The following is a 27722-nucleotide window of genomic DNA, read 5'->3' as shown; positions in this document are numbered from 1 at the left end:
AACCAAAACAAAACAAAAACAACCCACAAAGCAAAAAGCAAAGCCTAACCCAGGCGGTTCAGCACTCCCTAAATGGCAAGAGCTGGCAGAGTTCTGTCACCGCCGCCAGCACCCACGGCTGACAGAGCCGTGCCCACGGCGTCGGCCCGGGAAGCCCAAAGCAAAGGAGCGGCGGAGGCCCGGGGCCGCTATTCCCGGGATACGGCCCGGCCGCGGCGGGAGGGGCGCCGAGGGGAGCGCGGGGAGGGGCGGCGCGGCGCCAGGGCGCCTGCGCGACAGAGCGGGTGGGCGGCGGGCCGGGGGCGCGCGGGGAGCGTGTCCCTGCGCCTGTCCCTGTCCCTGTCCCTGTGCCTGTCCCTGTGCCTGTCCCCGCGGCGCCGGGAGCGTGTCCCTGTCCCCGTGATACCGGGAACCGCGCCGGGAGCGCGGCCGTGCCCCTGCGGCCCCGGCAGCAGCGGGAGGCGCGGGCCCCGTAAGTAGGAGCTCCGTGTGCCGAGCGGGGCAGCGCGGTGAGGAGCTGCCCGTGCTGAGGGCGAGCCGTGGAATTGCGGGTGTGGAAATGAGCGCCGGGGGTGGCGAATGCCGGCCGGTGTTTCGGGTTGGGATCGTTAGCGAGAGGGCGGAGGAGGTTAGATTGCACCTCCTCGGACTTGGAACATCTGATACGTGGCCAAGTCTGGGTCGTGTTGTGCAGCTCAGGATTTCCAGAGAGTGAGTCCCGGTGCGTGCGGGGAACCCCTCATGGACATAAGGGCAGGACTTGAGGCCGTGATCCTCCAAGTAAGTGTGCCGGGACGTGATGTTCGTCACAGTATCGCTTTACTGAAATAATTAGCAATAGTTACATATTTAAAAATTACGCACTCGGTGGAAGTACTTACTGTACTCGGGCTCGGGGGTTGAAAGGAGGACGTCTGCAATGCACTGAGTTTTGCATTTTAAGTACGGCTTTGGATGGAGTTATGTTAAAGTAAATGCAGTACCGGGTGTTATTTTCTCCGTTTCACACGTGGAAACCGGAGCACAGGCAAGTGCTGCTCTTCGCTCAACATTTTTTTCACTGACAGGACGTAGATTATTTAATTTCCTGCTCCAGATGTTAATTTGGAAGAGCCAGAATAGTGATCAGTAGGCTTGAAAGGAGACTTGAACAGGTTCACGGGGACTGTCATTTGACGAAAATAGGCCAAGTGATGATGGAAAGGAGCTTGTAGCCAGGTGGGGGTCGATCTCTTCTCCCAGGAAACCAGTGACAGCACAAGAGGACACAGTCTTAAGCTGTGCCAGGAGAAGTTTAGGCTAGACATCGTGAAAAAATCCTTTATAGAAAGAGTGGTTGGGCATTGGAATGGGCTGCCGGGAAGGTGGTGGAGTCGCTGTCCCTGGAGGTGTTTAAAAACAGATTGGATGTGGCACTTAGTGCCATGTTTTAGTTGATGAGGTGGTGTTTGGTCATAGGTTGGACTTGATGATCTTTTCCAACCCAGCTAATTCTGTGATTCTGTGAAACGTGTTTGCAGGTATTGAGGGGAAGCAGAAGTGGGGCTACTGGCACGACTATTCAAGAAGGTTTTATTTCTGCATCATAATATAAATGCTTTTAAAGTAGAGCTCTGATAAGACTTGAAACCTTGCGGGCTTTAAGATTGTCACAGCATTTTGGTAGTAATAGCCAAAACGGAGAATATGTATATTATAAGTTTCTTACTAATGCTTGTTTGTCTCAAAGAGTTAACAATGAATATCTCTTGTGGATTTAACTTTTTTTCTACTCCTTCATTTAACAGCTGTGGGAGTTCCCAAGGGAGAGCTGAGGCAGTTTACAAGACAGTTTTCAACAGAGAGGTTTAGAAAGAAGGAAGGTTAAAGTTTGATGTCTTTGAGATAGCTACTATTAAAAGAACCCGAAGAAATAAACTTTACAATCAGTTCACAGTCTTCAGTTTAAATATTTACACTTCTTGTTGGTAAAGTTGGTAGCTTTGAGGTGCTCTTTCTCTAAGTATTTTTTTCTTTGCCAACTCAGTGATGATTGTGCCGGTCTTCTGTTGTTAATTACAAACACTGATTAAATTTAGATTACTTAAAAAGCACAACTTTGGGGTTTTGTATTATTCTCTCTCACTGTTCAACTTGGATAATGTTTCATGAACTTTTCTTTAACAGTGTGAAGTATCACCTTTCATCCAGGATAATGTTACTGTGACTGAGTTTTCTTGATAAGCACTTCCTTTAGGTATGATTGATCTTGGTTTTGATTCATGTTGGTATTTCCTTGTCATTTTTGTAAAAATTGTTTCATTTTCACAAATATTATTCAGTAAGAAGTAAGACATTTGCTGCTTCAGCTTTGGAAAGCTTGGGTTTTTGTTTTTCTCTTTGGTTTGAGTTTGCATGTCTTTCTCTTTTAAATAATATGTAGGAGAAAAAATAGAAATTTGCTTTCTGTTATATGGTCTAAGTTACCTGTATGAGTTTGGTGAACTTGGCTTTTGTTAATTTGAAGGAGGTGTGCCTGGAGATCCTGTAGCCTGGTTGAACGATGCAAGAATTTGGTTAAAGAAACTATTATTTTTTTTTTGCAAATACGTAGTTCAGAAGTCACCCAGCAGGTCTGCAGATGGGATAGTTGGGGTTTTTTTTTGCTTCAGTGACTGGAGGTTTTGCCCTGCATATAAATGGGACTTTACATAATGTTGTAAAATTATGGGAGAGAGCTTCCTTCACTTTTTTTCTTTTTGTTTTTCAACATATGTAGGGCGTTTTATAAGTATTTTGTCTTTTGTTTGAAGTGCTTTGGCATGCCTACAAGTAACATGCCTTACAGCTACAACTGGGTCTTCTTGTCCTGAGAGCAACAACTGGGTAAACATTTGGTGGGCAACGAATTGTGGGATCAAGTTATTGTGCATTATAATTCAGATAATCCTTTTAAACATAGTGATGATTGTAAATGTGTGCAGTTACAAGTAATAGCAATGTATTTGAGTTGGAGCTCTTAAATCGTATGTTTGAAACTTTCCTACTGCATAAAAATCTATCTGCAGATTGGTTGAAAACTAGTATAGGTGTAAATTGTGTTTTAATGTGCAAAAAGTCATGTATATTTAATAGCTTAACAAAGTCATGCCATCTGTAAAGCTTTTTGGTGGCTGTCTTTGCACTAGGCCCTGAGAATTTGTAATCCTTACTGGCATAAGACTGCAAAAATAATAAAAAAATAAATCTGTTCGTGCCTAAGGGAGCTTTGGCTGGAATGTCTTTGGTGCAGTTCTCATGCTGAAGCACCTTCAGGAGAAACAAATAATGGGATTCTGTTCTCAGTTATGCTTTCATAATACATGATCAACTCCAGTGATTTTCTTTTTTTGTTTGTTTTGGAACTTTGCTTGTAGATACTTGTAAACTGAAAATTATAAATGTAGTAAGTAGTCACAAGTCTATACTACTTCTGTATTGCTTTACCTATCTGTGGTTGACACTTTCAATTAAAAAAAAGTATTGTGAAGCCGAATTAAGAATATGTGATATTGTAATATAGTGGTTTTCTCAGATGTTACTTTGTTCAGGAGAGAGTTGAGTGAGGAATTTGACCAGGAATGTGTTGAAGAATTTTTGTGAAGTGTCAAGGCCTCTGACATCTGTCATCTATACTGACTGATGCCCCTCCAGCAAGGCAGCAGCTGCCAGAAACAGACAGAGTATTGCTGAGTTGAGTCGTGACCTGAGCATTCCATTACACATGAGGTTCCTGTGTTCACAGAAATCCGTTTGATCCTGTGTTTTTTCAGGATATTCCGCTCCTCTTGGATGGGAAGGGTTTTTTTTCTTAAAAAATGCCATTTTCCTTAACAAATATTTCCGTGGTGAGCGTTGGGAGTGATGGGCTGTGGCAGGACTGTTTGCTGTGTCCCTCACTCCGTCACTGTGGCCAGGCTCGGGCTGACAGTGCCATGTCTTACAGTGAGGTCAGTGCCTCAGCTGTACTTGTGTAACAAGAGGGGCCATTCATAAATGTGTTTCTTGGCCTGGAGACGCTGGATTGCGTTTCCTAACGTAGCATCAGAGTTCACTGAGCCTCAGGAAAGTGAAAACTGTACTGCAGGATTGGAGTAGCACTCGCTCGTTTGCTGTGGCTGGGGAGAGCTCTCACCTGAGGCCACACTGGTCAGGTTTATGTTGTAGCAGGAGGAGATGCCTTGAAAGAAGCTGCAGCCTGTGGCGTCCTGGCCTAGGTCAGCAGTAGTGTGCCCAGCAGGATTAGGGTAGTGATTAAACACAGTGCCCCCTGTGTTTGGCACTGCTGAGGCCACACCTTCAATCCTGGGTCCATTTCTGGGCCCCTCGCTACAAGAGGGACATTGAAACAAGTCCGGACAAGGGCAGCAGAGCTGGTGAAGGGTCTGGAGCAAAAGTCCTGTGAGGAGCAGCTTGAGGGAGCTGGGGTTGTTTAGCCTGGAGGAGACTCAGGAGAGACCTCACCTCTCTTTACAACTACCTGAAAGGGTTGGACTCTTCTCCCAAGTAACAAGCAACAGGACAAGAGGAAATAGCCTCAAGTTGCACTAGGGGAGGTTTAGATTGGATATAGGGAAACATTTCTTTATGGAAAAGATTGTCAGGCCCTGGAGCAGGCTGTTCTTTGAAGTGGTTGAGTTCCTGGAAGTATTCCCGAGATTTGTAGGTGTGGTGCTTAGGGACATGGTTTAGTGATGGGCTTGGCAAATGCTGGGTTAACAGTTGGACTTGATGATCATAGAGGTTTTTTCCAACCTAGATGGTTCTATAATTCTGTGGCCTGCATTACTTGTCTGCCTGCACTGTTGTGGATAAGGTGGAGAAGAATGGGTGAAGTTGAGCCTGGGAGTAGGGAAGTGGAGGGGAAGTGTACTTGTGGTCTCTCACCATCCTACTCAATTTTTAATTTGCAACAAATTAATTTTCCCCAAGTTGAGTCTGCCTTGTCAGTTGGTGAGTGACATCTGAGCCTTTACACTTCTCTTTTGTTCAGGAGTGGTAAAGTGAGAGTGTAGCAGCCAGAAAATCAGGAACACATCTTCAAAGGACAGTGGACTCACACATAGCGGTGCTCAGGGACTGCTGCATTTGTCTAATGCATTCCCTGTGGAGACAGTTGTTCAGCTTATTGATCATAAACCAGAGCAGACTGGAACACAGGAATAGCACTCCTTGTTCAGGGTAACGTTGAGTGGAAGAACAATGGTGTTGCAGTATTGGACACACAAATGATGAGGTAGGCAGCAGAAAGGCAGGAAAGTTTTATTTTACTATTTCTGACTCTATTTATATACACTTTTACAGAAGGCAAATGATTGGTTACACAGGTTGCCACCTCTTCGACCTCATAGGTGAACATCACCATCAATCATATTTCTCTTCCCAGAGAAGAAATATGTAAACAAAGTAGATAATTCTAAATATATACATAGTTTAGATGAAGCTGCGTGAGAATCTCGACTACAAAAATTTAAACACTCAGAAAACAAGAAAACTAAGGGCGACACAATGATGTCCCTGTTAGGGATATGCAAGATAATGAGACACTTCTATTTTCTTCTCTGTCCTACAGGTCAGAGTTAAAAATGCGTGGAAAGCTTTTTCAGTGCTTTTCGGCTGTGGTGTTCTCTTTTTATTAAATGAATTTATTGTGTTTATCTGCCAAACCTTTCCTCATTTACATAGTTTCAGTTGCATCTTCTGTGATGCCCACACTCCTGGAGACACTAAGTTGTGTAAGCGAAAACATCCAAGCTGTTGCCCTGGTTTCAGCAGGGATAGGGTTAATTTTCTTCCTAGTAGCTGACACAGTGATGTGTTTTTTTATTTAGTATGAGAATAAGTTGATAACACACCTATGTTTTGGTTGTTGCTGAGTAGTGTTTACCCCAAGTCACAGACTTCTCATCAGTTTCCCATGATCTGCCAGTGAAAATGGTGGAGTGGCACAAGAATTTGTGAGGGGCCACAGCCACAACGGCTGACCCAAAATGGCCAAAGGAATATTCCAGAGGGCGTCATGCTCAGTGTGCCAGCTGAGGGGTAGGCTGCCAGGGGCAGCTGCTTAGGGTCTGGCTGGGCATTGGTGAGCGATTGCACCATGCCTATTGCAAATTCTAATTATCATTATTGTCACTATTATTCCAATTAATATTTTCTTCGTTATCTGCCCTATTAGACGGTTTTTGTCTCAGTCTGTGAGTTTTCTCACTTTTCTGATTCTCTCCCCCATCCCACTGTTGGTGGGGAATTGGGGGAGTGGCTGGGTGGTGTTGAGTTGCCAGTTGGGTTTAAACCACAGCAGTTATTTCCTGGTATGTTACATGTGGGTGTTTTTTTTTTGTTTTTTTTTTTTAAGTTTGTAATTCAGGGAGTTGGAGCTGCCAGTACCTTTGTTCTTTTATATTGAGTATCAAGCAGTTATCAAGTAATGAGTGTGGAGTCAGCACATCTGTGTATCTCTTTGTATTCATGACATAACTGGAATGTTTTAGGTGACAGTGGCTGTTACTGTAATCAGGCCCCACAGGTGCACCTTGGCCTGCTTCTTTCTAACTCGTATGTTTCCTCTTTAAAATTGCCTTTTTCCAGGCAGTTTGTAGAATGTTGCCAGTCGTTGCCTGGAAATATCTGTTATCAATCTCCTAAAATAACCATTCCAAGCCAGCTGAAAGCTGAACTACTGTTTTTCTGCCGATTGTCATATCAGGTTTTCTGACATTTTTCAGTGGGAAGAGTAGACAGGATTACAGAAGCTTGCTTGAAATTCTGCTTGCTTCCTGTTCCAGGTAGCTCCGTGTTTTCATGAGAGCTTGTGCTGGTGCAGAGAAATGGTAGTTTGGGGACTGGACTAGAGAGAAAAATGAGATGGTGACAATTGACACCCAGACTGGTGTGGCTTTGTGGCTGACCGGTTGAAACATGCAGTAGTGCTAAAGGTTCTTTCTGCACTACTGAGTGTCTGAAATGAGGAAGCTTTCCCCTGAAATTCTTGTGCGGTCCTGACCTTTGTGGCACAGAGGAGGTGCATGTATTGCATAAAGAGTTCAAGCAGGTTTAAGTTACAAGAAATTTAACACTTGTCATGAGGCTGTACCTACCTGTACTTTCTCTCCTGTCCTTGACCACAGTCCAGAACCCTGTGTCTGCTCGGGTCATTGCGGTGCTGCATTCCTGCTAGTCTGAGGGAGCCCCAGATAGGTGAGATGGCAGAGTGATACCTCTGTTTCCACCCAGCTGATGCTGTGGGGTTGCTAGAGGAGTTTTACAGGCCAGAGTGGTAGAAAAAGCACCAGTGAGGGACAACCTAGTAATAGGAAGTTGCTTTTTATGAACAGGATCAGTGAGCCAGGCTGTTTGCATGAAGTAGATGCTTTGGTCTGTGGTGGGACTGTCATCAGTGGGTATGTCTAGGTGATAACAGAGAGCAGTGTAGTGGGAGCACTGGGACTTCTCCACAGACAAGAGGGTGGGCAGCTTCATGTCTGTGAGAAGAATGACATCTCTCATGTTTAAAATCTCCAAATGGAGAAGATGCCAAAAGGGCACTGATGGACTGTGATTTGCTTTTAGGAGCAAAGGCTTGAGCCTTTGTTTCTAATGGGAGGATTTGTTGTGGGAATTATTTCTGAGCAGTATTGCTTCTGTCCCGGTATGGCTGAGTGCCTGTGGGCTGGTTCTGCTGTGCTAGGAGGAAAGGAGGGAGGCTGGCTGCCATCCTGGGCTGGTTCTTGAGCTGAGGGAGAGGCATGTGGGACAGCACCATGAAGCCTCTTTGGCCTGAGGAAAAGTGGAATGTGTTGGTGCTGCTTTTTTTTTTTTTTTTTTTTCCCTTCTTTTTTTTTTCTTTTTCTTTCTCGTTAATAGTTTTTTTTCCCATCCTGTGATATTGAGCTGATTTCTTTCCTGCAGCCTGTGAGAGGTAACAGAGGTCTCTTTATGGTTTGGGGTTTCCTGGATGAAAAGTGTCTGCTGCTTGTGAAGTGCTCTCCATAGTTCTGGGAATGAGTATTCGACAGGAAGGAGGGATGTGGCAGCAGCAGTGAGTGGTTGGTTTATTGTGCTTTCTTCATTTGGCTTGATATTCTGAGAACTGGAAAGGGAATGTGTTTGAGGCTTGGATTTATTTTTCTTGTTGTTTCTTTTTCTTTTGAAATAGCACCCCTTCTCAGTGCGGTTGGTGGGTTTTAAATAGGAAGGGGTAATAGGATTATGAAAGTGTTGCGTAAAAGAGGTGTTAAAAGCTATTGGCTTAACACTCTACTGAGAAGCTAATCTGTGGAAAAGAAGGAAGTGCCTGTGAAAGGAGTAGGTATAGACTCTTGTAAAACTTGAAGACTTGAACTGTCCTGCTGATGCTGTACAGTGATCTTTCTACCTTGCCAGTTGTTAGAAATTTTAATTCCTTCTTGGTGGATTTCATAAAGAAGTCTGCTACACTTCCTGATGTACCCGGAGCTAACCCATTGCTGCTTTTGATTTTGGCCTAGATAAAATAATAAATAATTGTCTGTTTAGTACAGAGCTGATTAAATGCAGTTTCACGGAACTCTTCCATGCTTCATTTCCTGCTTGAACTTACTACACTTTTTAGAGTTAGGTTGAAGTGAATGATTGTTGCTGCTGAACCTGTTCTGCTGCCTTTGGAATTTGTGTGTGGGCTTGAGGAGCTTGTAGGGGCTTCTAGAAAATCCTGCATGGGAAATCTATCCTTACTTGACCATGTGAAACAATCAGAAATTGGTTTGTGTAAATTAAAAATTCATCAGATGAAAATATCTTCCTGGAGCTGTCCTGGAGGTGTTCCTACAGGGGGAATTGTTTTAAATGTGAACATATGAAAAGTAAAATTTAGGCACCATGTTCTCACTGATTATTTATACTGTTAAGCATAACTTCTTTTTGATAAGTAATCATGTGAATCTAGGCTTTAGCATCATTGTCATAATGACAGTTTTTATCTAAAAATGTATAAGGGAAAAATCACTGTTTGGAACATTATGAGTTTTTATCAATTCCAGTTACTTACCAGATTTTGTTCATAAGGTTCCCACTAATTCCCCCACTAATACCTAGACCAGGGCTACCAGTTCTCAGTCTTCTGGCCGATACTGACTTTGTCTGGGAATTCTGCTTTGATGAAAAAGAACAGCCTTTAGCCCAGTATTCCAGGGCATTTCTGAGCTTGGTAGTGCTACTGGCTTCAACCAGGAGGCAAATGCACAGGCTGACCCTGCAGCCCTTGCCTGGGGAGCCAGCTTGAATGTGTGTTGCTTGCTCATTCTGTGCTTGCACTGTGTGTCAGACTCCAATGCATGTGTGTTTCTGCTGGGAAAACCCTGGATGAGTATGGATGGGGTTCTGATCTTCCTGGTTTGCTTCAGAAGTCTTGTCCGTGCTGGAATCTTGCTTACTCTTTTGGACTACCTGGATGGAAAAGGGCAAGTTAGGGCTTCATGTTTGTGGCATCAGGCTCAAGGATGGGAACCGAACAGCCCTGTTCCTGGAGGAGTCTTACAGCTCTGTGTCCCCATCTGCAGGATGGGGTTCCTGCATATAAATCTCTTACGAGCCAGAAACCTTCCAAGAAGTAAACAGGGTTTGGCATGGGATTCAAAACACATAGCTAGGCTACAGACCTTGAGTTGTCAGACAAGCTGCAGAGCACAGGGGCAGTTGTTGGTACAGATGTGATACTGGGGAAGGCAGAACATGCACTATTTTTGTGCCCCGACATGATCGGGGAGATATTTAGAATTGTGTTACTGCATCTGTCTAGATATGAGTATTTCTGCATGGAGACCTTTCACCTTCCCATAAACTTTAGAATTCTGACTGATGCTGTATTTGCATAGCTGTGGCTTTGTTCTGTTTAATTTTTTTTATTACGCATTTTGAAATGGGTACTGTGGTGGTTTTGACCTTGTGGTCTGAAGGGCCCTACCCTTCTAGCCAGCTGTAACTTTCTAAACTATGTTTGGTTATGCTTCACTGAGAATTTTTTTCACAAGAAAGTTGCACTTTGTTTCCTATGTGAAACTACGAAAGTTTCTTCGGTCTATTTTATGAAGGTCACATACACCTAGAGTCAGGTTTTAGAGCTATGAGAAGCATTTCGTTGTACCACAAGTGTTCTCCCGCCCATATTTGAGGGTTGGTCACCCTGAGTTACAAAGTGCAGGAGAAAAAAGAACCGTGTTTCCAGCTTCTGAGATACTATTGTTTATAGCAAGATTTGTTTAGTATTGAATTATTGTTTGCACATTTTATAATGTATGACTGGGTGGCCTTTTTCACCACCCACCCCTGCCAATATATCAGCCATAATGCAGGGATATCAAAGATGAAAAGATGTGCTTCATTAACTACATAGGGAACAAAAGGAAGGTGGGAAATTCATCAGCGGGACAGGGGGCTTGGTTGGTCAGGATGTGGAAAGGACTCAGCTACTGAATGTCTCTTCTGCCTCAGTTGTTACTGTCAAGACTACTAAGGCTGGAGTAGATTTTGCATGACTGTTCCAGTCAGTATTTGATTAAGACTATTCCTTAATAATAATTTTATGTCATGTGTTATAACTCTGGCATTTATACTGCTTCTCCAAGTATAGCAGCAGGCCCTGATTCTCATTTCTTTTTTTTTTCTTTAACAAGGTCCAAGATCTGGTCTTCTTGACTTTAGGACTTTAGCTGCCTAACTTAGGAACCAAGATACTTTAGGCTTGCTGGTGAAAGATTTTGACTGAAGAGTCCTTAGTGTGAAATGGTAACACAACACTCTCCAGAGGGGCAATGGCCAGGGTTTTTTTGTGGTGCATTTTTTTTTGTTTGTTTGTTTGTTTCTCTGACAGGTTCTTATTTAGGCTTAACTTCTTGCTTGTCCTTTTATTATCAATTATTGTCCTCTTAGGTTCCCAAGTTCTTAGTCTTTAGCAGGAGTCATAAAAGTGACTCCTGACATAACACAGCTCTTCACTGTCATCTTCATTCACAAGGGTACAGCTCTTCCACAGTTCTTTCTTCTCTGTTGGTAAAATCAGGTTTGCCTTTCTGTGCACATGCCATTCTTATGTTTCAGGGGGAAAAAAACCAGGTAAACAACCTTTTAACCTCTGAAGTAATAATGTAAGGTAAATTGGTGGGTAAATTGATTCATCTGCGTTTTTCCATTTAAAATACCAAAATACCACTGTGTGTCTGCGTTTTGAAATAATTGCTGTAGTCTCTGTAGATAACACCAAGAAATCAAACTGCAGGTTTCTGAAACATGAATTATTGCTTCTGCATGAATGTTGTGATGAGCTGAAGGTGACTAATGCTTGTGATCATGTGTGCATATTTATGCTGCCCTGTTGAAGGGCTCAAGTGTATTTTAAGCAGGAGCAGCATTCTGTCACTGCCAATAGATGCCAGTGGAGATGGGAGTTTAGTTATTATGGGAAATTATTCACGCTGATAGTGGTATAGTGTGAATATTTCTCAGGGACAAGTAATGTGAACTTTCAGTAGCAACTGTTTATAGAATCTTGAAAAGCTGACAAGGGAAATTGACACGTGTGAGATTTGGAATAGGAGTGAAGGAGAGTAGAAATAAGGTTCGTGCAGTAAGTTCATAGTTTATGTCCATAATTTTAACGTCCCAGTACCTCAGCAATTTTACATCTGCCTGCTCTTCCTGATATTTTAACAAAAACAACAAAATATTTTGGAAGCTGCTTCTTGTAACTAATACTGCTGACTGCTTCCTGGTGTTACTTCATGTCTTTTCCCATGGATAGTTAATTTTTGACTTTATTTATGGACAAAAGAATTTTTATGAGGGCAGCCCATTTGCACTAATCTAGTACCAGTGGTGAGAAATTGTTGTAAGTCTTTAAAGATCGTAGCCCATTTCTTGGAAAGTGGGAAGCTGTAAAGATAATAAACATTTTTTGATAGCCATTTGCTGCATGCTAAGTTCAGGATCTTAACTTTTAGATTGTCCTTTTCAGCCCAGGTTAATCTGGGATACACGTGGATTGGGTGATGGAGAACGAAATTCCTTCCTTGTGTGTGCACTTTGTGCAGTGAGACCTTTGGTTTGTTTAGGAGAAAATTACACCCTTTTGGGGAAGTGCTTCACCTGATGAATGCTGCATAGCACCTGAGAGGCCATGAAGGGCAGCAATTTAGATTATTCCATAGAAACTTGTAGATAAGAGTTTAGATAAGCTAATTTTAAGGTACTTGATTTAATAATTACAAGCTTATGTTACCCATAGGGTCCACACTGCTCTAAGATGATTCATAGAGCTTATTCCTGATTTCTTGTGTGCAACTATTGCAGGGTGTAAACTGATGGGGGAGGATGGACACTTTCTCTTTTATTTGAGTCCCTTTACTTCATTAGAGCATTGCATGTGAATGAGGAGAGCAGGTTGGCTCTTCCATGAAGTGCCTGCCAGGAGGGACAGCAGTTGGTAATTCCCAGTGAACCTTAAAAGCTTGGGAGTTCATCTTGTTAGTCCTGGGTCAGGCTCCCATAGACATTCCCACAGATCAGCAAAATTCTCCAGAAGACACCAGGCCTAAATTAGGGGAAATGTGGAGTTACTGTGCTTCTTGTGCCTGGGATATCTCTCCAGGGTCTCATGTAGTTTAGAGGGTGGTATAAAATAACCTTTTCATGTTTTTGTGTTTCTTCTCTTTGATCTAGCCTTTTTCATGTGCATTGTCTTTAATCACTACCTTTGCTTCACTTAGCCTCAGTCCTTGTTATCCTCAGAGGTGGCAGTTTTCTTGTGTGTTTTCTATATCAGAGCTCTCTGTTAATAAAACTATATTCTTTCTCTGCTATGAGGTGATAATAACAGCCAAAGGAAGTAGAGTGGTAACTACAGTAAGATGGCAGGGAAAGGCTGGATGAAAATGAAGCCCTTGAAAGAAGGCAGGAAGTGGAATAAAGGATTGGCTCCTCACAGACCAACACCTTTGAAAAATGGAACCTTTCTCTTAAAAAGCAGGAAGATTTTCCTCCATCAGCTGCATGTGAGAGGGGGAATTCTGGACAAAAACCCAAACTGTGGTACTGACAGGCAGCAGATAAATAATAATGATTTCTGATACCATTCAGGTGTTGTGGGTTTCACACTGCATTGTGCAGAGCAGCACAGCATCAATAATAGTGTCTTTCAGAATAAAGGAGTTTACTTCTGCAGAAATTCATGTGGTTTTCATTTTGGATGGGCTTTACTCATAGCCAGCAGAATCTCTTGCTTTGCAGCTGTTGTTAATTTTGGTAGGAACAGAAGTAGTAAAACCTGTGTATTGCCAGGCACTGTACACAGATGTAACATGGGGTAGTGGTTGCACTTTCTGATCTGAAAAAAAAAAAAAAAAAAAAAAAAAAAAAAGATTGAGAGAACAACAAAACAAGAAAGTGATTTGCATAAAATAATGCAGTTGGTTTGTGGCTGAACTAAGACCAAAGCTCTGTCTTTGTTTCTGACCAGTTGTTCATACTTGCTGTTCCTTTTGTATATTGTTGCAACCTGTTTTCGTGAAATCTGTGAAGGTGGAGCTGTGGAGGTGGTAGAAACTAATTCTCTCCTTCTTTCTTTTTTTGTGGTCTAGGTTAAAGTCATATTTTGTGACATCTGGAGAGCAAACAATACTATGGCTCCATGAATTTCAAAACTGCAGGAAGTGTGGCAGCCTTCCCTACCCTCCAGCTTTACTTCCTTAATGTGACGTTCTTATTGGTAACTGTGGTTTCATCCCCACTGGATATGCAGTGACCTGCCTTGGCATCAGAGCAGAGGAGGCTGTTTGTGGATCAGGGAAGGCCATGGGCTTGAGTGTTTTTAACTTCTTCTATAAGTTCAAAGTGTTGGTGCTTGTCATTTTATTTGTGATGGTGCTATGGACCACATTCAGTTACTTAGGGGACACCAGACAAGAAGTTCCTAAAGCTAAGAGCGTGGTGGAGTTTTTCAGGAAGGTAACTAGCCTGGAGCACAGTCAAAAGGAAGAGAAGATTGAATCCACTGCAGACGTTCCCATGGTGAAGTCATTTCAGGTTCCCTGCCCAGCTCTGTCTCCGTACCTGCGTAAGTGATGGTGTTTTCCTGTCCTCTCTGACAAGTTAATCTGCTCTAGTGCTGCTGACTTGGGTTTTTCCCTAGACATTTTCCAGATGGACACCTTCCCTGTGAAACCAATGCAACCAGTTGCAGCAAGCACTCCTGAGTGAGGGAGTATCTTGTGGCACCCAGTGCCTGTGCTGGGTCTGGCTGGGACAGCAGCTGGTGCTGCGCTCTGCAGTTGTTGATAAAACAGCTTTGGTAACACACCAGTAACCTGGCTACTCTGAACAGAGTGCTTGCACTCTGATGAGGATTTGTCTCTGTCTGTCCTGCCCCCTAAAATCCAGTGGAGTGGGCCGGAGGCTGGGAGTGGACACAGCTTGGACTGCTGACCCCAGCTAATTGCAGTGGTATTCCATACTCTGTGACTGTGCCATTCATCATGCTCAGCAGTAAAAGCTCAGGGAAAGGAGGAATATTCATGGTGGCAGCATTTCTTTAGCCAACAACTTCTGTATGTGCTGAAGCCCTGCTTTCTTAGACATGGCCAGACACCTGCCTGCTCGTGAAGGAATTTTTCTTTTTCCCTTGATTAAACATGCATCTTCTACTTTTTATAAAAATTAAAATGCTTTTGTCTTAACCACAAGTGTTTTCATCTTTCCTCAGTTTTTTCCCTTTTTCATTATTAAATATACTTCGTTGTCTCTGTATTGACAGTTGAAGGACTTCACAACTCCATTGGAGTTAGCACTGATTATGATGAAGGTTCAAATGAGTGACTGTTTCCTTGGTTTAGGCATTTTTATAATTCTACTTTTTCCTTGGCTTGGTACGGCTGGCAGCACCAGGCTCCTGCTTTGCAGTTACCATGTCATTATCTTCTTTCTCTTCCTTATCGTGAACCTGATTAGGGATTTGTTTGGGAAGCTGGATTCTTCCTTCTTCCCTGATGTAGTCCAAAAAGCTTGTGTCTCTCTGCACACCCTCACCCTGACCCCAAGACACATTTGATTAAGTAAATGCAGCAAATTTGTTTTATTGCCACTACTTCATAGTCAGTTTAAGCAACTACATACTTGACAGCCTCTCCTTCTACTGCCTGCATAAAATCCTTGTAGTGCTACTTGGAAGGGCAGGGAAGTCAGCTGGGGCTTGAACCTGGGTTTCTTACACTGGTTACGTGGTGCTTCATTAAGTGACTGGACCAGCCACAACCGGAAAGGACTCAGGAAAGGTTGTTGTCCTTCTCTTACAGGAGGTGCCAGCAAACTTTCCTTCAAACCATCTGTTACACTGGAGGAAGTGCAGAAGGAGAACCCTCAGGTAGCCAGGGGCCGGTACCACCCTGGGGAGTGCTCAGCCCTGCAGCACGTGGCCATCCTTATCCCACACCGCAACCGAGAGAGGCACCTGCTCTACCTCCTGCAGCACCTGCACCCCTTCCTGCAGAGGCAGCAGCTGGATTATGGCATCTACGTCATTCACCAGGTGAGGCAGCTGTGCTGAGCTCTTTGGGTGAGGGTGATGGCTGTGCCCTGCTGCCTGAGGAGAGCCTTCTGCTGCCTCTGCTGGCTGACATTAGTCCTCCAAGCCTGCTTCCAACAATTCTGCTGGCTGAGGGATGCAACAGTGCCTGCAGCCATTGCTGGTGGCACTCCTGGATCTCAGGGCTGGGGAGTATTGGCAGTGTCTTTAACTGGTGTTCGTTTCTCAGTCTGACTAAGTTGGTGTTTCTGAGTTAGCATTTAAGGTAAGCATCTTTTGCACTGCTAATGCAACTGGCTTCTCTTGCAGTATCCACACATGTAACTAGGCTGGCCTGTTCTGTCTTCACATTTGGATAGAAGGCCCCAGTTTGTCTCTAGCCCTTCTCTCCCATCAGGCTCTGCTGCTTAGTAAGTTGTGTACATTGTGTGGTTTTACTTTTGCTTCCTCAGACTGAACACGATAGCTGCTGATTTATTTGCCCAGCAAGTGTGGTGGGAAGTAGTCATCATGGAAGAGCACTTGGTTCCTGAAAGATTTATTAATTTCTTTGTTTGTCTTCTTTCTAGCAATGCTGCTTCAGTGGCTCAAGCTTAAACAGACTTGTGCCACACTGTCTTTCATCAAGGTGCTTATGTTCTAATGGCATGTGCCAAAAGCATTGCATATTTCTCTTTTGTAATATGTTGTCTTTTTCTTGATCTTCTGTTACGTTTGCTTTCTTTTACTCTCTTTTACTTATATGTTCTGATTTGGCTCCAGAAAGTCATTTGAGACTGTAGAAGAAAAAGTGATAAATTGATACAGTTTCTCTTCCCTCCTGATTAAAGAGCCTAGAGTCAATTAATCAGTATGAGACAGTGCTTTCTAGGTGAAAGCTTCTACTTCTGCTCAGCTGAGTGTCTCAGCAGAACAGCAATAAAAGTCATAGCATGATATTTTTACTTGGAATGAACTGTTCTTTGATTGTTTAGAGTCATCATGTGGCCTCTGGAGTGGAAAAGGGAGTGCTTTTTTTTCTACATTAATATTACTATGATCTTACATTTACTGGCTCATTCTAGCAGGAAGAAGTGATCAGGAATAAATTATTGGGAGAATGGGCATATCTTTTAATTTATTGAAACATTTGAAGTGGAAAACTGCTATTGTCATGTTAGCAAAAAGTAATACAGGAGTGTGGAAGTTTTGTCTGATGAGTGCAGCAGTGTCAAGTCTGAACTTGTTCTATCAGAGATTGTGCTTGGAAGGTTGGAAGCTTTCACAAAGCTTTTCCATGTACATAGGCATGCCCAAAGATTGGAAAGTGGGTCTAACAAAACTCTCCTGGGGCAAATCCATTTTTACTCTCAATTTGTGATGTCATTAGTTGTTCTAAGTCTCTTTTGAGGAAAGACAAACAGGATTTAACTGTTAAAATACACAGTCTGCTTTGGAGGTAGATTAAATGGACCTTTTGTTTTTTTTTCCTGTGAGCCACTGAAGGGTTTACTCCAGATTTCTTCTTTATGGGCTGTTTTTAACATCTCTAAAGTCGTGCTTCTCTAAATGTGTGCATACATGAATACTGTGCTCAAAACAATGTGAGTTTGTAATCCCTAAAGGGTGAATAATTTCTTTCCCAACATAAGTTTGTCTTGTGGTGAGTGTTAGTCTTCCGTAGAAACAAAGGGTGACAATTCTGTCCTTGATAAAAGATGAGTAAATTTTGCTATTTGTTCAGTATGTGTTCTGACATGGAAAACTGCCCTTCCTGGAAAGCAGTGTCAGCTGGCATTTGGCTGCTGTGGTGGCTTGCACTGATGAGGAAAACAGAACTTCAGCAGATGGAAGGGGCTGTTCTGAACTAAGCTGGGTTTGGTACTCAATACAAGTGATGTTCTCCAAGTGCACCTTAACCAGACATCTGATTTGTTCTGTTCACTCCCTAACCTATGTTTTCATCCTCAGGAGGAGACTGTATCCTGGGTATTTTTGTATACAGGACATTTTAAGAAAAACAAAACACACACAGAAAAACCCCATTCAGAAATTTGACATCCTGATTTTGGGTAAATTGTATCTAAATTTTTTACTGCAAATTTTCTCTCCAGAGGATGCAATTATCTATCTTGTAATTTCTCAGAATGGGTACTGTATTGTATTTTTCAGACTGCAGGTATGGAGTCATAAATCCCATAAATCTTTTTCATTCCAGAGCAGATGGTTGTTTTACTGAACAAATCCTGCTTTAGAGCAAGCATTACTTCTTAGAACAATAAGACATGCTTTGTATACAACAGCTTTTCCCTACAGCTCATCATCTCTCAGCCTGAGGAGGTCAGCTTCTTTCTCATTTTCCATGGACCCTCTTTCTGTCCAGGCACCTTCTAGAAAATTTGGTAGAATTCCAAGCAGTTTCTCTTGAAAATATTTTTTTTAATTATTCTTTCAAGTACACAGGCTCCTTGCTCAGGAAAATGACTGTCCTGTCTTTTTCTGGGAGGGCAGGGGTTGGCCCTCTGGTTCCCTAGTGGGAACCTGAGGCAAATCCTCACTTTGTCCTCAAGAGCAGAAAGTCTACTGCAGACTGGTACAGTGTGCAGCCAGGTAAAAAATGAAAATGGCAAGATATGCACATGTCTTGCTTCAAAGTGAATGTTGACATGATAAGCTTACAAAACTGCCAGGTGTGTGTGGATGTACTTGTACCTCAGGTGAAAAATTCGATTTTTGAAAAGTGAACACTAGGTAACTTACAGCAAAAGCAAACGATGAAGGAGCATGTGCTAGGAGCATGACCCCTGCAACAGCATAATCAGGTTATAGGCAGGAGGCAAAAATGAAGAGAGCTGCTTTTCACTCCCACTCTGCCATCTGTGTGTGAGCTGAGGAAATACAGGAACTCTTTCAGCTTTGCTGTCGTCCAAGCTGAGGGGACAGGCATAAATCGTTCATGGCAAGGGTTCTGACATCTAGAGACTAATTAGCATAGGATTAACATGGGGGTTTGGTTTTGCTTTTTTTAGAAAGGACTTCCATGAGCCTTACTGTATGGAACACCAGTTTCTAGACTGTACTGATCCCTCTTCTGTTGTGTAGCCTGATGGTGACTCCAGGACTAGGGGCAGAAGGGCGGTTAAGCCATGGAGCGCTCACAGTTGTGGTGCACAGCTGAGCCTAGGCTTTTCTGGCCCTGACTGGGTGTGTTTGTGAGGAACAGAGGCTGGAGAAACACTTTGCACCGTTGGTCACTCTGATGCTGTGGCCAGTGTTGTGGAGCACCCTGTGCAGTTACTGCTCTGGAGGTGTTGGAAAAGCCACACGGGTGTGGTTGCAAACCATGCAATGGGAACAAATGCCCAGGAGCAGCTCTGGTTCAAAAGCTGTGGCACCTTCTTCAGAGTTGTTTCTTTCCATTCTTTTCCACAGGCTGGCAACACCAAATTTAATCGAGCCAAACTGCTGAATGTAGGATACCTAGAGGCCCTAAAAGAAGCAAACTGGGACTGTTTCATTTTCCATGATGTGGATCTGGTGCCAGAAAATGACTTTAACATTTACATGTGTGACACACAACCAAAGCACCTTGTAGTTGGCAGGAACAATACTGGATACAGGTAAGAAACTAGGAATATGGAAAGAATACCAACAGGGAATGCCATATTACTGGTAATGTTCCTCTTCTGATGGATCCGTGTGCTGGTATATACCCTTCCTCCTGACACCAGGTCTCTGGTGGTAACACTTCACTTCCCTGGAGTACAGAACTGGACAGACACCTCTGCAGTCAGCCGTGTGGTCACCTGCACAAGTGATTGTTGTCACTGTTCTGGTATCTGGAGTTAACTAAGGGATGTTTCAAGAGGAAAGCAACGTGTCAGAGATTGTGCAGAGACCTTCTGGCAAAGCTAGATACACATTTGCAGTTTCCTGATTCTGTGATTTGGGGGTGTGATCTTACTATAACAGAACTTGCCACTTCTGCTGTTGAAGAGGTAATGTCTGATATTGAGAGCTCAAGTGTGGGAATTTGCCAAGGGATAGGGTGAGGCAGTCCTTTAGTTATTTCACTGAACAGTGTATAACACAGGATCATTCTGATTTTAAATGTGTCCCCTAAGAGCTTATGTGATAAAATAGTTTAAAGTGAAAGGTCAGGTTCAGTCCACCTCAGAAAAGGCTCCTGAATTTGGTGAATTTAATGACTTAAAAGTGTTTTCATTGAACTTGTTTTTTTCAAGATTCAGTACATGTTACATCACTCTAAATATTGATTAGATGTGGGCTTTTCAAAAGCTGATCTCAAAGTACTTTGAAGTAAAGCTCTGCTTGCTTCTGCATTTCCTTGTTAAATATATGAGAAAGAGGTGGGGATGTGTCAGTACTGACACAGAATAATATCCACTTTCCAGCCATTTAGTGAAAAACTGGAGCAAGTACATACATACTAGGCTTGTGACAGGCTTTTGGAACACTTGCAGAGCCTTGCAGAGTATTCCACTGGAATGCTGGTGGCTTGAATTTGATAATTCAACTCGGGTTGATAATTAATATTTTTTCTGTGTCCCTGTCTGTGTTCATGCATCCATGAAGTGGGGTTAATAATGCTCTGCTTCCAAGGCATGTCTGAAGGAATTCAGATTCTGAGCTCAAGAATGATTCTTAAACTGAGCTGATACCACAGGTTGAAATCCCAGTTGGGTGACCTCAGTGTTTAGCTGCAGCTGAGGTGAGCATACTGGGATTATTGCTCAGATGAGGTAGAGAAAACTGAATCCATCCATGTTCTGTATTAACACAAAATGTCCTGAGCAGAAATGTGAGTTAGTTTGTGTTTTGTGGGATTTTTGTTTATTTTGGTTTTGGGGTGTTTTTGGGGAGGTGGTCTTTTGTTTGTTGTCTGTTTTTTGGTTTTGGGATTTTATTAGTTACCTGTTGTGGGGTGGGGGGAATTATTTTTCTTCCAGGGGGCTGTATTCTATTGTGATGCAATGTGCAGTAATCTCAGCAGCCATGTGCCTTTGGAGATCCAGTGCCTTATCTTAGCTACATAAACTACTGCTCAGTTTTGGATTCTTTTAGACAGAAGACTTACATGTTAAAGCTTTGAAGATAAGGTTGGGAAAGCTCTGTTATTTTAATTAAAGTTTTTCCTTGAGACCAGCACAACATCTTTCCTCCTGACCATTCCTATTGTATGTATTTTCAGTCCAATTTTAAAATTTCCAAAGGAGCTGATGTTCTCTTGTCCTCAGGGAGGGGGTGTTTACAGGGATTGTTACAGAGATGCATTTTTGCAGGTGATGTCAGCTGGGAGCAAGTTATGCCTGGGCCCTGCCAGTTCTGTGCTGCCTGAGGAGGGTTGAGTGGGCAGTTCTGTCCTGGTTACAGGATCACAGAATGGATGGGGTTGGAAGGGACCTCCAGGAACCATCCAGTCCAACCCCTCTGCCAAGGCAGGATCACCTAGAGCAGGTGACACAGGAACTCATCCAGGTGGGTTTGGAATGTCTCCAGAGAGGGAGAGTCCACAGCCTCCCTAGGCAGCCTCTTCCAGTGCTCTGCTGCCCTCCACGGAAAGAAGTTCTTCCTCGTGTTGAGGTGGAACTTTTTGTGTTTTAGTTTATGGCCATTGCTCTTTATCCTGTCAGTGGAAACCATTCAGGGGTCTGGTACCATCCCCTTGGCACCCACCTTCCAGATATTTATTTGCATTTATGAAATCCCCTCTCAGTCTTCTCCAGACTAAACAGGCCCAGCTCCTGCAGCCTCTTCTCATAAAGGGAGATGGATGTTCCAGACCCCTCATCATCTTTGTGGCCTCTGCTGGACCCTCTCCAGCAGTTCCTTGTCTTTCTTGAACTGTGGAGATCAGAACTGAACACAGCACTTCAGATGTGGCCTCTCTAGGGCTGAGTAGAGGAGGAGAATCCCTCTCTCGTCTTGCTGACCCCACTCTTCCCAGTGTGGTGTAGGGGAATTATGGGGTGAATAAGCAAGCAGTGGGGTGTGTATATGGGTGTGTGCACGGGAGGTCAGTTCTGTCAGGCTGCTGGAACGAGATGTGGTGCTGTTGGTGACTGTCCTGAAGGCACGGCTGGGGGAGGCTCTGCCCTGCTGTTCCTGTTCCCTGGACCTCTTTTCTGTCTGTTCCATTTGTTTACTGCATTCCTCTGGAGTATCCATAGCAGAAGTCTCAAGGTAGTAATGTGTAATTAAAACCTGATGGAACTTCCTCTACCTTGTAGCGGAGGAGATAAAGGAGAGAGAACAAATCTGTTCACATGTCAGGCCTGACCAACCTGATGGCCTTCTCTGATTTGACTAGCTTGGATGAGGGTGTAGTAGTGGATAATGTTAATCTTAGGAAGGCTTTCAACACTGTCTCCCATAGTGGCCCCACTGACAAAGCAATGGAGTACGGACTGGTAAGTGGACAGTGAGATGGGCTGAAACTGCCAGAACTGCTGGGCTCAAAGGGTTCTGCTCAGTAGAGCAAAGTCCAGCTGGAGGCCAGTCACTAGTGATTTACACCAGTTTGATACTGGGGCTGGTACTAGTAAGTCTTCCAGTAACCTGGAAGATGTGGCAGATTGCATCCTCAGCAGGTTTTCAGAGGACAGAAATCTCACAGGGTTGGTTTATGTAGCAGGGCCTTTGTCAGGCTGGAGAATGTGGCCAGCAGCAATCTGAACAGAGAAGTTGAACAAAGGGAAATGCAGTGTCCTGCACCTGGAGAGAAGTAACTCTGTGCAGCAGTAGCTGCTGGAGGCCAACTGTCTGGAAAGCAGCTTTACTGGAAAGAATTTACCCAAGGAAATTTACTTGGGCTAGCAGCGTGCCCTTGTGACAAAGGCCAGTGGCATCTTGGGGGGAGTTACCAGCAGGTTGAGGGAGGGGGTTGTTCCCTTCTGCTCAGTACCATGGAGAGGATACCTGGAGTACTGTGTCCAGTTCTGGGACATACTGGAGCAAGTCCAGAGGAGAGCCTGAGAGCTGATTAGGGATTGCAGCATCTGACACGTGAGGGAGGCCGAGAGTGCTGGGACTGTTTAGCAGAGAGAAGGCAGAGGAGAATCTTGGAAATGTGTATACATACCTGATGGGCAGCAGTAGAGACTGTGGAGCCAGACCCTTCTCAGTTGAAAGGCAAGAGATAATGGGCACAAACTGAAATACAGGAAATTCCACTTAAACATATGAAAAAAGCTTTTTTTTTTTTACTCAGAGGATGATCAAATACTGGAACAGGCTTCCCAGAGAGATTGTGGAGTCTCCATCCTTGGAGATGGCTCAGAATCTGACTGAACATGTTCCTCAGCAAGTTGCTCTAGCAGATCCTGCTCTGAGCAGAGGGGTTGGATTAGTGATCTCCAGAAATCCCTTTGACATTCACAATTCCTCTGTGATGCTGTGAGCAAAAATCAGCCAGGAAAAATAGTCTTGAGGGAGGTTGTGTTGAGGGTTTTGTGCTGGTTTATTTTCTCCTTTGGTGTTTTTTAAATTATATTCATGGTAAACCAGAAATAATAATAAGCATTGTCTGGCATGTCAAATGCCATAACGAGTACTTTCTAGCCCTGGCAACTTGTTCATCTGTTTAGATTCACATACATGTACAAATGCAATCTGTAGCCATGTGCCCATCACCTCTGAATGGGCTGGGGCAAGGTAATAGAAGCTGTGTTGTAATATTACCTTAAGGGCCAAGACAGAGGAAGGCATCATAAAAAGCAATTAGCAGAATGGCCTAAGAAGATAAATAAACATGGTATGCAAACATCTTTTTAAAGTAGATGCATTTTTCAGGATGAGGAAGGTAAAAGTTAGAAATTAATCTCCTTTAGAGCTGAGCTCCATTACATTGGGTTACTAAGTTACTTGCACTGTACCTTGCCTTGGAATTGTTATTGCAATATCCAGTAGCACATGTCCCCTTGCTGTGAGCTGATATCTTTCCAGGTTTTTCAGATACAGCTCTGAGATAACCAGTGGCTTGCTGTTGTTATTGCAGAGCTTCCACTACATTAATGCATAGCTTTTTTGCTTTTCTATACATCAGAGTCCCTGAAATGAAGTACCTGTTTGGCTGGCAAGGGGAACTGTGTAAAGAGAGAGAAGCTTTTGAATAAGACTGTTCTCTTAGTTGGAGAGGTAGTTTTTTCTGGCCTAAAGCAAATCACCATCTTTTTCTGAAAAGAGGAAGAGAATGGGACCAGCTTTTAAGGATTTGTACACCTTAACTCTGTGCAAAACAAGTCTAGATCTGGAGTATCAAGGTCATGTTTTCATTGTTGATAGAATCTGACTTTTAATTTTTCATTCTCTCTTCTTGTATGTCTAGGTTACGGTACCGGGGATATTTTGGAGGTGTCACTGCTCTTACAAGAGATCAGTTTTCCAGAGTGAATGGATTCTCTAACAACTACTGGGGTTGGGGTGGAGAAGATGATGACCTTCGAATCAGGTAAGCAATGAGGAATTAGTTTTAAGAAAAAAATGTAGAAATTGGCCCAACTTCACACTTGGCCTCCAAGAGCACAACACCCCAGGGGCCTGCATTCAAAACAGCACTGAACAGTGTTGCACTGGAGATGTGAAGTGCAAGATGCAGTTCTGTGAGCAGTTTCCTCTTTGCAAGGATCAGATGTGTCTGATGCCTAATCCTCTTCCTCACAGCACTGTTGGTTGGGTGTGGGTTAAATTGGTTGGTTGGTTTGGTTTGGTTTTGTCTCAGACACACAGCATTTGTATTCTTGCTTGGAAATTGGTTATAATTGAAGTCTGGAGTGTGGTTTGCCAGAGACACACAAACTTATTGAGTTCCAGTGCTTTGCTAGAATGTGGGAGTGTTTTGGTGGAATTGAGTGTTTTGTATTCATTGACCACTGGATTTGCTTCAAGTAGGGCTTAGTTTGTATTTGTGTGGTGTTGATTATAGTGAAGACAGGAAATAATTTGAATTATAGAAAGACTATATATATATGCATAGGCCCTTTGCTCTTGTGAAAACTCATTTTGCAGATGTGCCAGTCAAAGTAGGAGAAACCTGTTGGCTGGAGAGGTTTAGTGGGACAAAGAAGTCAACCAAACTTTTATGTTGATCTTTTGCCCTTTGCTTAGGAATAAACCTCTAATCTTACATTGCTATTAGTAAATGGAGAAAAAGCCACAAGCCAAGAGCAGATAGGAACTCACAACTCCGCAAGCTCTGCTGGCAGAGCCTATCAGTTTGTAAGTGGTTTGCACTTTGTCATTTTTAAGTTGTTAATCCTTTTCAGTTGCTTAAATATACAAACAAACATTTTGGGGACATAGAATTTATATCCCTGGTGATGTTATGTAAATATACAAGGGGATTAAGCGTGTTAAAAGTTAGGAACTTCCAGATGAAAGTGTTTCTTGGTGTCAGTTCAGCAGATTGGTCAGCTCTATCTCAAGAAATCTGTAAAGTCTGCTGGAGGCATGGATTTCTCTCCCTTAACCACAACTATTTTTTCCTTTTTACTCCTGCCTAGACACACCAACTTCTCTGTGACCTCCTGGGAGGTGACTTTTATAGTTTAGGGGGCGGTTTGGTGCTATTGTATTCCCTGGCTTCCCATGGCTGATAGTTCTTTCAGATGTTCCTAGGAGCAGCAGGACAGTAGGATTTACTGGGGGATGTTTGCAAGGGCTTGTAAACAGTGATGTTTTTGTGTGGCACTTTGTAACTTTGCAGCTCTTGAGGCCTTGGTGGGGAAACCAAGTAATGACCCAGTGTGTGCTCGGCAACTGGACTTGGCTTGTGCCTTTTCTCTTGGCTGGGCCTTGGGCTGGGCTGGTAACCGAGTTTGCAGGGGGAGGTAATGGCAAACTTGCTGTCTGGTGGGTTGTTGCGCAGAGATCCTTGGAGCCTTCCCGAGGGAAGTCGGCAGATGGCAGCATCTCTTCGGTGCCTTCAGAATTCAGGGCTGGGGGACTCTCACGTTTTACTGTTCTGCCTCTGGAACAAACGTGGGTGGTCTCTTTTGGGCTCCTTCTTAAAGGCTTGTATCACAGAGAGATTCTTCGGATCATTTGTTGTAGTTGTTTGATAATTTACTGCTACAAAGTCATGGAAATCTGTAAGGGGCTCAGTTTTTTCAAATCATGTTTTTCTATTTTTCTTTCAGCTGATCAGTGACTAGTAAAGAGTCCTTAAGATTCCTCAATTCCTTAATTAAGAGTCCTTAAGATTCCTTAATTCCCTTGTCATAAAATTTCTTTCTGCTGTCAGGGCAAAGTTGTGCTTCAGAGATATGTGTAAGGTCAAAAGCTCCAACTAAGTGCCTGATGTCAGACATTTAAAACCATGCATAGGGCTCAGTGCTTCTGGCATTGTTGTCTGAGAAATTTTCTTCATGTGAAGAAATAAAAGTTTTGCAGCTGTCTGCCAGCTATTAAAAAAGAAAATGAGCTTTTAATTAAAAAAAAAAATAAGTGGAGAACGATCAAGTATAGGGGTTTTATTGCAGGGGTTGAGATGAACTTGTTGCAGAACATGTGGAGACTTGCTATAGGGCAGTAGAGAGTAGCCCAGTCAATACTGATATAAATGTACAGTGTTGTATAATGTGTGCTTAAAGCTCTCCATCTCTACTATAGTAGCTACCTGCTTCTGTTCAAAAGAAAGGTCTATCTATGAGTCCCCCCACCAGGACCTGTTCTCCAGGAATGCAACTCTGAGCCTCATTTCTCTGGCAAAATGGGCTGTGGAAGAGATGCAGATGAGCTTTTAGAACTCTCTGTACTTGCTTCCACAGCATCTACAAGAGATGAAGTCTCCAGTTGGTTGGGTTTTTTTTCATTAACAGCTGATTTATAGGTGTTGTCTTCCTCACACTTCTTATTGCTCCTTGCAGGGTTGAGATGCAGAAGATGAAGGTGGTGAGGCCGCCTGCTGCTGTGGCCAGGTACACGATGATCTTCCACAACCGTGACCACGGGAACGAGGAGAACCGAGAGAGGTGGGTCAAGAACAGGTTCCTACCTTGAATTGTCTTGGTCTGTGCTGAGCCAGGCACCTGGGGGACAAGTTCTTTGCTCTAGGCCAAAAAGGCTTTTTGTGGTACCCAGAGGCTCGGGGGACACCCCTGTGACAATACTGTTCACAGCTGCCAGCTGTTTTCTCTACATGAGATCTTTCTAGAACTAACTGGGTAGTGGTCCCTAGAAACTTCCAAGATTACACTTACATAGGTATGATTTATGCATGATTTCAGAGATTGAGCCAAATGATTTTTCTCCCCGTAGGTGATTGTGCTTAAAACAGGAGAAACAGGACTTTGCATATCCAGTAGATAGAAAATGGCAAGAGCTTTGCTTCCAGATTTACTGCTGTTGGCAAAGAGCTCAGAACTCCTCTCCTGTGCATGTCAGTGAAGATTTTTCTCCTCTTTGTCCTCAGGATGAAGCTTCTCCGTCAGGGTCTCTAGAACATGGAAGACAGACGGGCTGAATTCCTGTTCCTATAAACTGCTTTCCATAGAACACAAACCCGCTGTACATCAACATCACGGTGGACTTCAGTGTGCAGCCCAAGGTCTCATAGGGGCCAGCACCTGCCAGGTTACAGGAAATGGCAACAGATCTCCTTTGTGGCTGCTGCTGGAAGATGACTTCCAGCACCTGCTTGGAAGGGTGCTTCAGTAGCACAGGAGAAAGTAAAGTGTTCCTTCACAAGCATCTCACTGAGAGGTTGAGTTTCCTTTTTGTGAGGACTGGAGTTACAGACTTACCCAAGGGACAGGTCCTTGTGTTCTTCTATGCACTTTTTGTGGGACCTTGGAAAAAGTGTCCTTGTTTGGGCTGGTCCAGTGGAAAGACTTGAACCAGTCCCTGAAAAAAAATTTGGTTTTGCAACTGTTTCTGAAGTTATTTGTGGTCTCGTTAAAAGCACAATAATTCTTCAAGAACTAGAAACTTGATGAGAAAAGTTAATTTTTTCTAGTCTAAGGAGAAACTGCTTATGTATGAAGGAAGGGCAGTAAGGAGTTAAGGAGTAAGGAGTAAGACATGTTACAATTTCCCAATAATGCAGTCCACTGAACTCCAGTGTGTCTCATCCTTCACACAAAGTGTCCCCTGCTGAGGGACTGCTGACATGTCCTGTGGCTGTGATCAGTCTCATTCTGCAGCAGGATGCCTGTTA

At 43.4% G+C, this 27722-nt stretch overlaps 1 protein-coding gene across 1 annotated transcript; it reads left to right on the top strand.

Moving 5' to 3' along the window:
- Window positions 1–581: 581 nt before the first annotated feature.
- On the top strand, window positions 582–27555 carry B4GALT4 (beta-1,4-galactosyltransferase 4). The gene is made up of 7 exons (XM_066340991.1): window positions 582–780; window positions 13629–14104; window positions 15339–15571; window positions 18980–19167; window positions 23895–24017; window positions 26434–26538; window positions 26979–27555. The coding sequence occupies exons 2-7, from the start codon at window positions 13843–13845 to the stop codon at window positions 27004–27006; spliced, it is 939 nt and encodes a 312-aa protein (XP_066197088.1). The 5' UTR covers window positions 582–780; window positions 13629–13842; the 3' UTR covers window positions 27007–27555.
- Window positions 27556–27722: the final 167 nt, after the last annotated feature.

This window comes from Sylvia atricapilla, chromosome 2 (assembly GCF_009819655.1).
Source record: "Sylvia atricapilla isolate bSylAtr1 chromosome 2, bSylAtr1.pri, whole genome shotgun sequence".
Taxonomy (NCBI): Eukaryota; Metazoa; Chordata; class Aves; order Passeriformes; family Sylviidae; genus Sylvia; species Sylvia atricapilla.
The sequence above is the reverse complement of the archived record's forward strand: the minus strand, read 5'-3'. Positions and strand labels throughout refer to the sequence as shown.